The sequence below is a fragment of the Oculina patagonica genome, chromosome 11, assembly GCF_052425735.1.
Source record: "Oculina patagonica isolate OP01 chromosome 11, crgOcupat, whole genome shotgun sequence".
Lineage (NCBI taxonomy): Eukaryota > Metazoa > Cnidaria > Anthozoa > Scleractinia > Oculinidae > Oculina > Oculina patagonica.
Window position 1 is genome coordinate 5,505,027 of NC_135768.1, and position 12,041 is coordinate 5,517,067.

The window sequence follows — 12,041 nt, forward strand, 5'->3', positions numbered from 1 at the left end:
ACAAGTACAAAAAGGCAAATCGAATGATTCCAAATCATTCGATGAGACTTTAACATAGGAGCAACTGATGAGGTCCACTGAAGGACCGAAACTCGAGTCTTGCTTAAGATAAAACATTTGCCAAGAGACATCGTTGCAGCATCCTGAAACTTCAAATTCAGTAATCAAACTGCCATAAAATTTATTTGTTGGATGCAAGTAACGCAACAACTGAACAGATAAAAAATAATGGAGGTAAAGTTTAGCTCCCAGAACGCAAATCACAACCACTCAAACTAAGGGGAGCTTAAAAACAACTCAAAGAAATATTCGCTCTCAAAGCTTAGAGCAGTAGCCTTCAAAAGACTCGGATCTTAGACCCTCGCAACCGCGTGGTAACGAAACGTTATCCTGCGAACTAACCGCCATGCGCCACTTCAGATAAACAAGATGACGGTTGGAGATCCACTGATCCGATACACATTAAATACTACAACATTCGTTTAAAGGCTATTATGAATCTCTCGACAAACATGAGCCGATAAACCTAGCGAAGTATGCCACAGAGCTAGCAAACACAATGGCATGATAAACATTACTGTAACGGCTCTAGAGAGCGTAAAATCCTCCGTTAACAGACTGAAGGCTTACATTCAGCGACCAGCTGGAGTCGTCAGTTGGCCTGTCACTTTTTATATATTTTCAGGTGTTTATTGGTCGCCACCATAAAATATTAAATTAAATAATGATTGATGGCAGCAAAAGCGAACCTCCTTTTTGTGTCAGGTCGTGGTTAAAAAAGATCGGAAAAAAAATTGTTTGCAGGAAGGTGTCGTTAGAAAAAAATTGTTTGCAGAGGTGCATAGATAAAAAAAAAAGTTTGCAGAGGGAGATTTTTCATCCCCCCCCTCCAGAAAAATAATGGTCCGTCCCTAAGCCAAACTGGCTGCACGAAGTGTAAAACAAAATCTCCAACATTGACAGGCTATGCATGTTAAAGTTTAAATTATCCAAAATACACAAAGGGCAATCAGATTTTTCGGCATTTGTCCCCACACTATCAGCAAACAAAATTTGAACGTTAAAAAAGATAACATTCGCCTCCATACATTTTACGCCTGCCCACTCCCAAACTTATAAATAATGAGCATTTAGTTACCTGAAGTCATCGTGTCAGTGATGGCAATCGGCAAATAAGCAATCTCAGGCTTAGCATCATTTGTTTCCTGAAAAAAGAAAGAAATTTTTGTAAGTAGGATGATTTGTGTTTACTATCTTTTACCCATTTTCTTAGCATGCAATCTTCTTTTAGACCACTTTCGATCCATGAATTGAGGGATGTGTAAACTATACAAAAGTCGTGCAAAAAAATTTCGGCGACCTGAGTTGTGGAGAAACGACTTTTTTCACATGCAGATTTACTCCAGGGGGAACTTAAATTGAAACTATTTTCACTTTTGTGTAGTTTGGCTGTCACAAACTACAAACCTCTATCGAATTAATTTTATACATTACTAGCCTTGGTATAGTACGAACAGTTACCGAGTACGCCGACTATTTTTATAAGACTCTTTTTGAGTATAAGAGCTCAAAAAAGCTAAGCTACCTCTATAAATGTACTGTACAGTCCTAATTAAATACCTTGAGGTGGTTTTGAAAAGCCGTTTACTCAAGATTCACGGCGAGGTATTTCACTGCGACATCTTTGGTTTTTACGAAGCACGTGTTCCACAGAAGAAAAGTTCTTGTTGCTTGATAACAACTATAACAGCTTCAAACAGCGGCACCTCCAAACCGAAACCTGACACATTTTCGTAGCCGTCTTGGTGAGGGCATAAGGTAGTTTTCTGCTAGCCAAAATATTGAACGACATACGGATTAACGGCGTCCGACCAAACCAACGCAGCAAAATATTTCACCTCATGTATAATTTGCAATTTAAATTTTCAAAATTGTTGACATTTGAGATCTCGTACCCAGTGCGATAATTTCATTGATCTTTCTTCTAATTGTTATAAGCGCGGGAAATTTTAATTTTTTAAATTATTAAAATAACAAAAATATTTAAAAAGTATTGAATGATTCCTCATTTATTGCTGAATATAATGTACAACTTTTTTATATTCCTCGGCGCGATATTTTTTTCAACTTGAGTAAAACTTCACCATGACATCAGATCTACATCTCCCCCACCTTTCATCACCCTTGACAACAAATAAGTAGGGCCTGAGCACGAGTCTGACGACGAGGCCTGTTAATGGTCGGGTTGGGTCGTAGACCTCATACTATCAGACAATCTTCGTCCCGACGAGGATGTTCGAGCAACGACGGAAAACCGGGACGGGAGTGGGAGATTGAACTACAAATCTTTGTGGGGGACGTTCTTTAGAACGGCATATATGGATGGAGTTGAGGTCAATATGACTTTGACATAGAGTTGCAGAACCTTTTTTTTGGGGGGGGGGAAATGCTACATGCTTTCCCTCCCCCCCCCCCCAAAAAAAAGATTACTTAAAGGGACACTATCACGAGCTTCACTTCAAAAATTCAAGACTCAAAACATACGGAACCTTTCGAATAGTGGTCCAGTTTTGTTACAAATTACTATGCCAGTCTACTGAAGCTATAAACTATTTATATTACTGTGCTGCCATCAGAAACTTCAGATCTTAACTTGAAAAAGTCAGGCTGATTTTTTCAAGTTCTGCCCTTGTGGCCTGGAAAAACAGCTAACCATTCTTTCTTTGACAACAATTTGCTTTATATCCTCATTGATGTACTAGGTGCATTTTATGTTCGAGCAAGACCACTTCACCAATTTAGTGCTTTTTTACCGAAAAGCAGCAAAGTCCCCGTGACAGTTTCCTTTAATATTCGTTTTCAACTTTTCCATAACTTTTACTAAAAGAAATTTTGGGATTATTTTCACTGTGACACTCTAAGCAAATATTAAAATAAATAATGCTTAGCTAGCTCAGTTACACAGCCAAGAGACACCAAGTGAGTAAATAAATTTTATAGTTTAATAAGGATTCTAGAAGCAGCTAGTTGACAATAATGATATTTTGCATAAAAATTGCAAGCACAGTCTGTATTACAGTTTTGTAGTGGCAATTGGACAAGAGGATCTTGTAATGTCCAAAAATGGAATTTACAAGTTGAATTAAATTCTGTTTCTTGCTTATCCTCGTGTGTATTTTCCCCAAATGTGAAGCATGAAGACTGAAGCAATGAACAGCAAACTCATCACCAACACAGGTACTGGGCCCCTATGAAGTTAACAAAAAATCCAAGGTTAAAGTTATGAAGTAAATGAAGGGCACAAAATAGCCAGCCACATTGTATACGAAGAGAAAACAATTGAATATTCAGGCCTTGCATTTTAATGTTAATCTGGAAACAATAATTTGGAGATGCAGGCTATCGCATGTCTAAGCAACAGATTGTGACAATCACAGGAGCAGACAGGAGGTGCAAAGCACCAATATTCACAAGTGAAGCTCACACATTTGCATTGTTTTCAGACAATTCTGAACCAAAAAAAGGAGGCAAGCGTGGCCGAGTGGTTTAGGGCGCTGGTGTTGTAATCCGGTGGTCCCCGGTTCAAGATCTGCCCTGGCCACTAGCTGGATTTGTTTCTCGGTTGTCCCGAGTTCAAATCCTCGACCACGCTTTGTATATAGCCAACTGGTCTGCCTCCTGCCAGTTGGGATTTTTAACCTTGTTATGTTCATTTAAAAATATTTGTTTCCTCTGTTTCAGTGGCATGCCTGTAAACTAGCTATCTCGTAGAGATATGAAGCTAAGTGCATGACCACTATAAACACCATTTATTTTTTATTATTTATTTTATTTATTTATTGCACTCTCTTTTCCATCACTGTGAGAGCTATGACCATGAACTAAACTGAAAAAAATTCCGACAGATAATGCAGCACTGTAGAGATCCATGTTGATAAGTAACAATCAGAAATATCACAAAGGCTTTCGGAGTGCTATAATAAATTAATGAGAACTCAAACAAAAACATGCATGACCCAAGCTGCAGTTAGTTTTCTGTTGAATCTGATTGGCTGATTAGCCAAGTAGGCCATTTCCAAGTTGCCTTTTGCCTCAGCTTCAAAACCATTCCTCAAACAAAACACTTGAAAGGAAAACTACTTTGATTTGCATGACCATGGACGTGCAAGTGAAACATATTTTTTATATGAATCATTTAGTGCAATGACCCTTTTAACAGAGATAGGATAATATGCGAGCCAGCGAAACATGCCAGCCATGTGAGCCAGAAATCCCAAATCCCAATAAAAGGCCAACCACAAGCTACCTAAACTAACTGTAGGCTAACCAGAGTACTATTTAGGCTAACCGGAGTGCTACGTAGGCTAACCAATGTGCTATTTAGGCTAACCTGAATGACTCGCGAGCCATACAAGCCAGAAATCCCTAATCCCAATAAAAGGCTAACTGCAAGCTACCTAAGCTAACTGTAGGCTAACCGAAGTGCTATTTAGGGTAACCAATGTGCTATTTAGGCTAACCGAAATGGCTCGCAGATTATCCGGACCCCTTTTAACACAAAGGCAAAAGGTTACTCAGAAATGTCTATTCCAGAGCACTGTATGCAACTTAGCCAAGGCAACTCCAGATAACTTCCAACAACTCAACTGAAAACTGCTCTAAAGAAAGTATTACTGTAAAGGTTAACTTACACTTTGAGTCCAGGTGAATCTTCAGTGTAAAATCTCCACATTCCACTGCTGCTTGCTGCTGCTCGGTTTCTTGTTGCTGGTGTACTGCTTCCACCTTTCCTGTTATCAAAAAGAATTTCTCATTACTGACTGTCATACAATTCTTTTGATGTTAGTTCTGAGAGTTTCGTGGCACATCAAGACAAGATTCTCTTAGTTGATGATTTTCTTTATTCTCAACACCTGTCCGCTTAGAAATGCCTTGTTATGAAAGGAGAAATTTAATGCCGATCACTATTTGGACTTAAAGAGTTTAAGATGACCAGCATTGCAGGGGCGGATCCAGGAATTTTTGAAAGGTGGGGTTGAACACCTTAATAACTTTCGACGCTATCGGTGTGGATGGCGAGCGCCGCTGGCACGAGCTTCTAGGCTAGGGATCTGGGGGTATGCTCCCCGGAAAATTTTTCCCATTTTACTCTCTAAAACGCCATTTCCAGCATTCCTGAGACTCGAAAAGCAATTGTTGGAGGCATAATATTACATATACAGTGGAACCCCGATATAACGATCTTCGATATAACGATATTCCCGATATAACGATGAATATGTTATGTCCCGGCAATAGTAAAATGTATGGGACGGAACCCCGATATAACGATTCCTCGATATAACGATATAATTTTACTGCCCCCTTGGCATATCGTTATATCGGGGTTCCACTGTATAAAAGCTATAAAATCTGGAAGTCACCTTATTTCTCAAGCAGAAATTCAAAAATAATTAATAATGCATGATTAAACCTGGGAATGAGGTTGCGTAAGTCGAACAACGTAGCCTGAAAGATTCTTCTTGGATGAGCTTGTACAAAGCCCTCGCATATCTCGTCTACCTCGAATCTCTCAGAGTAATGCATACCAATAACAGCGAGATCTGAGAAACGCTCTCTAGAGAGATCCATGAGCAAAAAGGACCGCACAGCTCCCGCACTACTGATCAGTAGGATGCGCGCATGCGATGAGGAGAAGACGACGGATGTTTGGAAAAGCATCCTGGTCACAGACACCAATTGCTAGAAGAAGATTTCTTGGAAGTTCCATCTTTGCTGACTGCCACTTAGCTTGCCATCTTCGCAAACTGAAGAAACTATTTACCCAGCACTCAGTTTTCAAGATGATGCCGCGATGTATACACTTTGTTAACGAATTGCTAGGGAACCGATACTAGTTAGTACTCTTATTTAACAGTCGCGAAATGTACATTATCTTTTCTTAACTTGACAAACAATCAATTGATGGAAGTAAAACAACTACATATAAGACAATTTTATTTTATTATCATTTATGAATAGCCTAACAAACAAAAAAATGCTGCTCAAAGGGGGGTTGCAACCCCCTCAACCCCTCCCCTGGATCCGCCTCTTGCATTGTAAAGTGCGTCGTGGGGTTCTTCTTTCAAAACTACCTCTACTAGATTATGATGCCTGCACACTGTTGTACACATACATTGTAATATTGTATTGTGATACATTATGATTCTTTTTTCATTGGGTTTCTGAGATTAACATAAACCAGGCTACTGTCGATTGCATCAAATCATGAACATGTCATGAAAAAAAAACATGATGTGAGTGGGTATCAAACACTACAGAACATTACACGGAACATTTGGCAGAACATTACACGGACTACTGCATCATACTTTAAGTAAATTTAATTTAAGATTTTGTGCGATGCACAAAATTACTTTTAAATTAAAGGAACTCTCAAAATGATTGTATCCTGAGGTAAAAACACACCAGAAATATAATAATAAACCAATTGATTACAAAAAACAAACAGAGGTCATTCAAAGCCTTCTGAAAATTACCAAACATCACCAAAGGCCTTTTAAAAAAAATTACCGAAAGCTTTTGAAGTTTACCAGATATCTAGAAAGGTATTCTGAAGTTCACAAAGGTTTCCCAAAGACTTCCAACATTAAAGATGATCAAAGATCACTCAAAGTTTTTCCTATTCAGCCACCTAACCAAAGGATATCTAAATTTACCAAGGATCACCAACAGATATTGAAAGGCTTACATCTTGTACTACCATTAACATTACAGGCTCTTTACGTGAAACAATCCTGCAGCCAAGAATATATTTGCATCACCTAACTGAGTGCGAGGGCTGTACTGGAATAATATTGCTGTCAGCCTTTCATGCATGGACCTTGCTTTACTCGGTCCATGCAAAAAAGGCCAGGGGCAAGATTCTCCTAGTACAGTTCTGAGGTTGTAAGAGCTAATAAGAAGCAAAAAAACCAAGCCAGCCCATTAAAAAGCCCAGCTGGCTCTTCTGGTCTTTAAATCTTCAAAATTATCCAAAGTCTTTGTATTCCAGTGAAATTAGAAGGTAGCCAGCTCTTAGCTAAATCCCTGAAGAACGATATTTATACGGCTGTTTGCCAAACTGTGGCCAGTGTTTTGCCAGCCAGCCAGACTTAACTTTGGTCCTAAATATTATCTGTGGCCCAGCAATTAGCCAATCACAGCACAAGATTATAAACTCTAGCCATATAGTAATTTTGATTACTAAATATTTTTTCATAATTCTGAGTTGTTCTTTTCAAGGCTGCAGTTGATATCTAGTTTCCATGTAAATTAATTTTGATATAAAGAAACAATTTTTGATAATAGAAATAATAATAATTTATGGCAGAAATTCCTCAATCATACTGTAAAATTTATTTTATTTATTGCAACAGCTCTAAGTCTTGTGAAAAAACAATGAACTGAAAAAGTTTTTATAAAAGCTTATGACACAAAGGATAAAGAACACACAAAAACTCTGTTCTTTTACAATCTAAAGCAAGGGTTTAATTTTACCCTCTCCAGGAGTAACAAAGCATACAACAGCTAAGATTTTACACGACAATTTTCAAATTTGGACCGGTACAAAGTTGACTCTGCCTTGGTTTCAATACGTCATTGTTGTGAGCTTTGTATAGAATAGCCAAGAAGCACGAAAAATAAAATGAAAAGCCAAGAAACCCAATAATGAAGGGCAAACAGGCTAGGATGATTTAATATTTTCTACGTAGAATTACTAGATCTGTGTGTACTTTTGAAGAGAACAGTCTTACCTTTGCTTTACTTGTGTGCCGCCGGACGAACGAGGGGTAACAGATTTCGAGCCCGATCGGCCGGAACCGACGGTCGTTGAAGAAGCTGATTGAACCTAATGAAAAGCAAGAGAAATACATTACGAAAATGCCTTAAAATTACAGATTTTTCAACAAGAAAGCCATGATTTTCTTCAGATATAATTCTACAATCTCTCACCATGATTGTGATGACTCGTCTTTTAGCACACAAAGAGGAAGAAGGTCTCTGACGTCACAGGTTTCCCAGGTATCATTGCAATACGTGGACTGGTGGTTTTGGTACCAGTCTTTCGCAAGAAAAGCTGCACTGTTGGTCCCAGACTTCAACTAAAAAAAGATCCTCAAAGGTCCTCAAATAAAAAAATATCCTCAAAAATGTTTCGCTGCACGTATTTCAATATTAAATCAAATTCATTTGTTTTACAAGGCGAGAGCCTGCATCTTTTGGGTTATAAACAGGTATCAAGTTTCATGTTTAACTTAGGCCTATTCTTCTTTTTTCAAATTTTTGTTTGCTTAGGAAGACATTTGCGTGTTTCTACGACTGTTTAAATTTAACATCTTTACGTATATTGGACATATTGCAGAGATTTCTGCAAGGGATCAACAAGAAAATCCGTCAACTTGCCACATCAGAAAGGGAAAAAAGTTGATCCGCTTTCCGACCTTCTTGAACCTTTTTCATAAAACCACCAACAAAAGTGAAAGACGAGTTTCAGCTGTGATACTGAATTATTTATCGACGAAGCGTTATCTGAATGATCATGGACAAAGAAAGAAGGGTGTTCGTATCGACATGTGCAATCCAAGTAAGTATGTTTTTATCGCGGGATTCGCGCGCGAGCGCCTATTGGCTGCTATCCAGTACAACAAATTCCCCCACCGTGACTTTGCGCCTATTCATCACCTGTTTTTAAACTTCAGCTCAAAATGCCTGCAAATCAAGCCACTCTTGGCCGCCTAGAAGCCGTGTTGGCTCGCTTGGAAGTCGTAGCGGCTAAATTGGGCGTCGAGGGATCGTTTAAGAAGGGAAGTTCTCATAGCGCGGCAGATATAAAAGCTTTAGTGGAGCGACTTGAAACTGCGGCCGACAAACTCGAACAGCAATCTGCTTTAGGTGGCGAAGGTGAACATAATTTCATTTTTCGCAGATTCCTTTGCTTTAACTCTAAAACTAAAAACAGGGGAAAAGGAGGTAGCAGACCTATTCTAACAATTTTTTTTTCTTCTTTGCGACAGGATCTGGAAAAATTGTCGAATTTTATGATGAGGTAAGTTAAGTTGTAGCCAACGGAGTGCGCCTTCAACGTCTGTTTATAATTATAGACTCTACGGGTCAATTATAATAATTACTTAAATTTCCCCTAGTTTATTAACGATGTGTCGTAGTTTCTTAAAGGAAAGATCCAGACCTTTTTCAAGTTATCTGATGAATTGGGAGGCGATGTGAAAACCCAGGTATGAAATTTACTTCAAAGACTAAAGTTGCGTGACTTGAAATGTACAGAATATTTTGATGGCATTTTAAACGCTGTTGACTTCATTTTTAGGTTGATTTGGTGAAGAAAGCCTTTCAAGCACTGAGGGTATTTCTAGTAAAAGCTTCAAATACGAAATTACCAACAAAAGTAAGGCTTGTTTTGTAAGGCTTATGTTTTGACGACGTAAAATTCAGTAGCTCGCAAACATGTGAGGTATTTAAATTAGGGTGTCGATGGTATGATAATTTTTCTTTCAGTTTCTGATTGGTCGATTTTCGTGGTCACGATATCTCGTTTAAAACGACGTCACGCGATACGATACGAACAAGCCAGCCGGCTGCCCGTGGTAGATACGTACGTGAAACGAAAGATCTTGGGCGCGAAAGGGGGTAAACAATGACCAGAAAAGGAAAAGAATATATATTTTAACGTTCCCTCGTCTCAATATTTTTTTGTTTCATCAGTCTTGCGCCACAAGCTCCCCTCTCCCTCTCCCCCCCTCCCCCGGGAAGCTTTCACGCACCGCTCTCACACTCTGAAATAAAGGGCTGCTGGGAGCCCATGAATTAATTTAATGATGTGTTGTCTGTTATTAAAAAGTCAATCAGAAACGAAAATGGTCGAGCCTGATTGGTTTTTTTTTATTTAGAGGCCCATACGATTTTAGGAAAAGAGCAAGTAGAGGAGGAGACGGGATAGAGAGATTGTAAAACGAGAAACGGGGACAGGCGCGCGATTTATCGGCCGTGCCTCGCACGCTCTCCACTCGCTTGAAATGTAATTTTTGGCAAACTAATGCTAAACTAACTGTCGTTAATGTTTTATTTTTTTCAGAATGAACATGCATCAATGATAAAACCCATTTCCCAGCTAAGAGAAGAAGTTGAGGTAATAAAAGAAATTCACTTTTAGATCTCATCCTTTTGCGCAATTTCGCATCCAGGACTCGCGTTATCCGTATCCTGCGGATCAGGCAACGACCAGGGATGTGTTTTAGCATTCTCGTCCCCAGAGCCCAGGATCCTTCTGGTCTGCGCTAGGGATCGAGGTACAGCATTGGCCTTTGCGCGGATTTCGTACCCAGACTTCAGGCTACTCTGTCAATTGTTGGCCGCCAGCGCCGCGCGCCCTTTATTGGGGTTGAACCCAGGCGAAGATTGGTTAGTTCTGAGCATGCGCATGCAAGTTAACCTGGACTCACTCTTCTTGCGCCTCAATCTCGTTCCCAGAGTCCACGTTCCCCTTGACCAGCGGTCGAGGTTTCCCGACCGCTGGTCAAGGGGAACGTGGACTCTGGGAACGAGATTGCTTGCGCCTGGGTTCAATCCCTATAAAGGGCGCACGGAAGAGGGAGTTCAGGGACTAGACTAGAGAAGTCCTAGAACGAGAGAAATAAGGCAGTATTTCTTCTGATCAGGTTTAATTTCTTTTTGAAGGCTTTTCGTGACCGTAACCGTGGAAGTAAACAGTTTAACCATCTGTCAGCAGTCAGTGAAGGTATAGAAGCGGTGCTGTGGGTGGGCGCGGTAAGTTCCCTTTTATTTATTCTTGTCAACCTCGTCCATTAGGGTCTTCTCCGTAATCAAAATGGCAGCTCGTCGCCATCTTGAAAACGGAGAATACCCTGGGGACAAGGTTGTTTTCTCATCCGCCTTCAGAGGCGCATGTCAGATAGCAAAGTTTTGACTGTACGTACTTTGTCACGATAAATGATATATCTAATTTTTTATTCTACTTTGTAGCCCGGGAAACCTGACATTTTTGTGAGGGACAGAAAAGATGGCGCGGTTTTCTACACGAACCGGGTTCTTAAAGACTTCAAAAGGTACGTTACTAATTTAGCAATCAAGTTGACGGCCATTGTTTTCTTTCACTCTCATGTATCATTACGTACTTAGGCAGATTTTGAAACACTAACACTAGCAGTCTTTACTAAACGCGCAAAAATGTAGTGAGCCTGTAAGGATACGTAGTAAAACCAATCGTTTTAAATACTCGTTGAAACACTCGGAGACGCTCCGATTCTTAGGAGCCAATCAGAAACTAACACGAGTACGGGCGAGTTCTCCGAAAATTGCGATCTCGTCAGCATGACGCAATTAGGATACGCCTTGTTGCCAAGCAACTTTGGTGACGGAAGCCGCCAGCTCAATTCTTGTTTTCCCGCCTTTTTTGTGATAGCACAATGCAATGTTTGATTGTTCTACGTTGTTATTCTTTCCTTACAGTGATCCACGGCATGGTGAATGGGCTCACACTTTCATCGGAGGCTTGATTGAATTACAGCAGTACTGCAAAGAGTTTCATCCAATGGGCGTCTCGTGGGCTTCATAATTGGGCTTCATAATGATCATAATTACTATAGCCATCGTTATAATTATAGAGTATTCACGTGGACAATGATAGTAGTTGCATGGAACCGGGTTATTTTAGTCTGAAGTTTTAGCGAACCTATCGGTAGAAAAGCTTACAAAATTACGCCAGATTCTACGTTTACAGCTTAGTTCTCATAACTATTCTCATAACTAACATTAATAGAAACGTATGACATTCAATAAGGAGAATCAGTGTTTTAAACTGTCTGGAATGTTAGTGGGTAACTAAAAAAGGATGAGAGGTAATTATGCAAGCGAATGCATGACTTTTGGAGAATACTGTGTGGTCATCTGGGTAGTTAAAAGCTGTTATAAGTTAAGCAAAATAAAGGACTGAACAAAAAAGAACCAGCGGTATTGCGAAGGGA

At 39.6% G+C, this 12,041-nt stretch overlaps 2 protein-coding genes across 2 annotated transcripts; one reads left to right on the forward strand and one right to left on the reverse strand.

Moving 5' to 3' along the window:
* Window positions 1-2,980: 2,980 nt before the first annotated feature.
* LOC144630632 (protein transport protein Sec61 subunit beta-like) lies at window positions 2,981-8,060 on the reverse strand. Its single transcript, XM_078489008.1, has 4 exons — window positions 8,000-8,060; window positions 7,797-7,892; window positions 4,692-4,790; window positions 2,981-3,248 (listed from the first exon to the last, which is right to left on the reverse strand). Coding segments are annotated over exons 1-4 (285 nt in total). The 5' UTR covers window positions 8,002-8,060; the 3' UTR covers window positions 2,981-3,160.
* A 281-nt stretch (window positions 8,061-8,341) lies between these two features.
* LOC144630607 (adenylyl cyclase-associated protein 2-like) lies at window positions 8,342-11,632 on the forward strand. Its single transcript, XM_078488983.1, has 9 exons — window positions 8,342-8,626; window positions 8,742-8,943; window positions 9,057-9,088; window positions 9,207-9,275; window positions 9,368-9,445; window positions 10,133-10,186; window positions 10,735-10,824; window positions 11,041-11,123; window positions 11,527-11,632. Exons 1-9 carry the CDS (start codon window positions 8,576-8,578, stop codon window positions 11,630-11,632), a joined length of 765 nt encoding a protein of 254 aa, XP_078345109.1. The 5' UTR covers window positions 8,342-8,575.
* The last annotated feature ends 409 nt before the right edge of the window (window positions 11,633-12,041 follow it).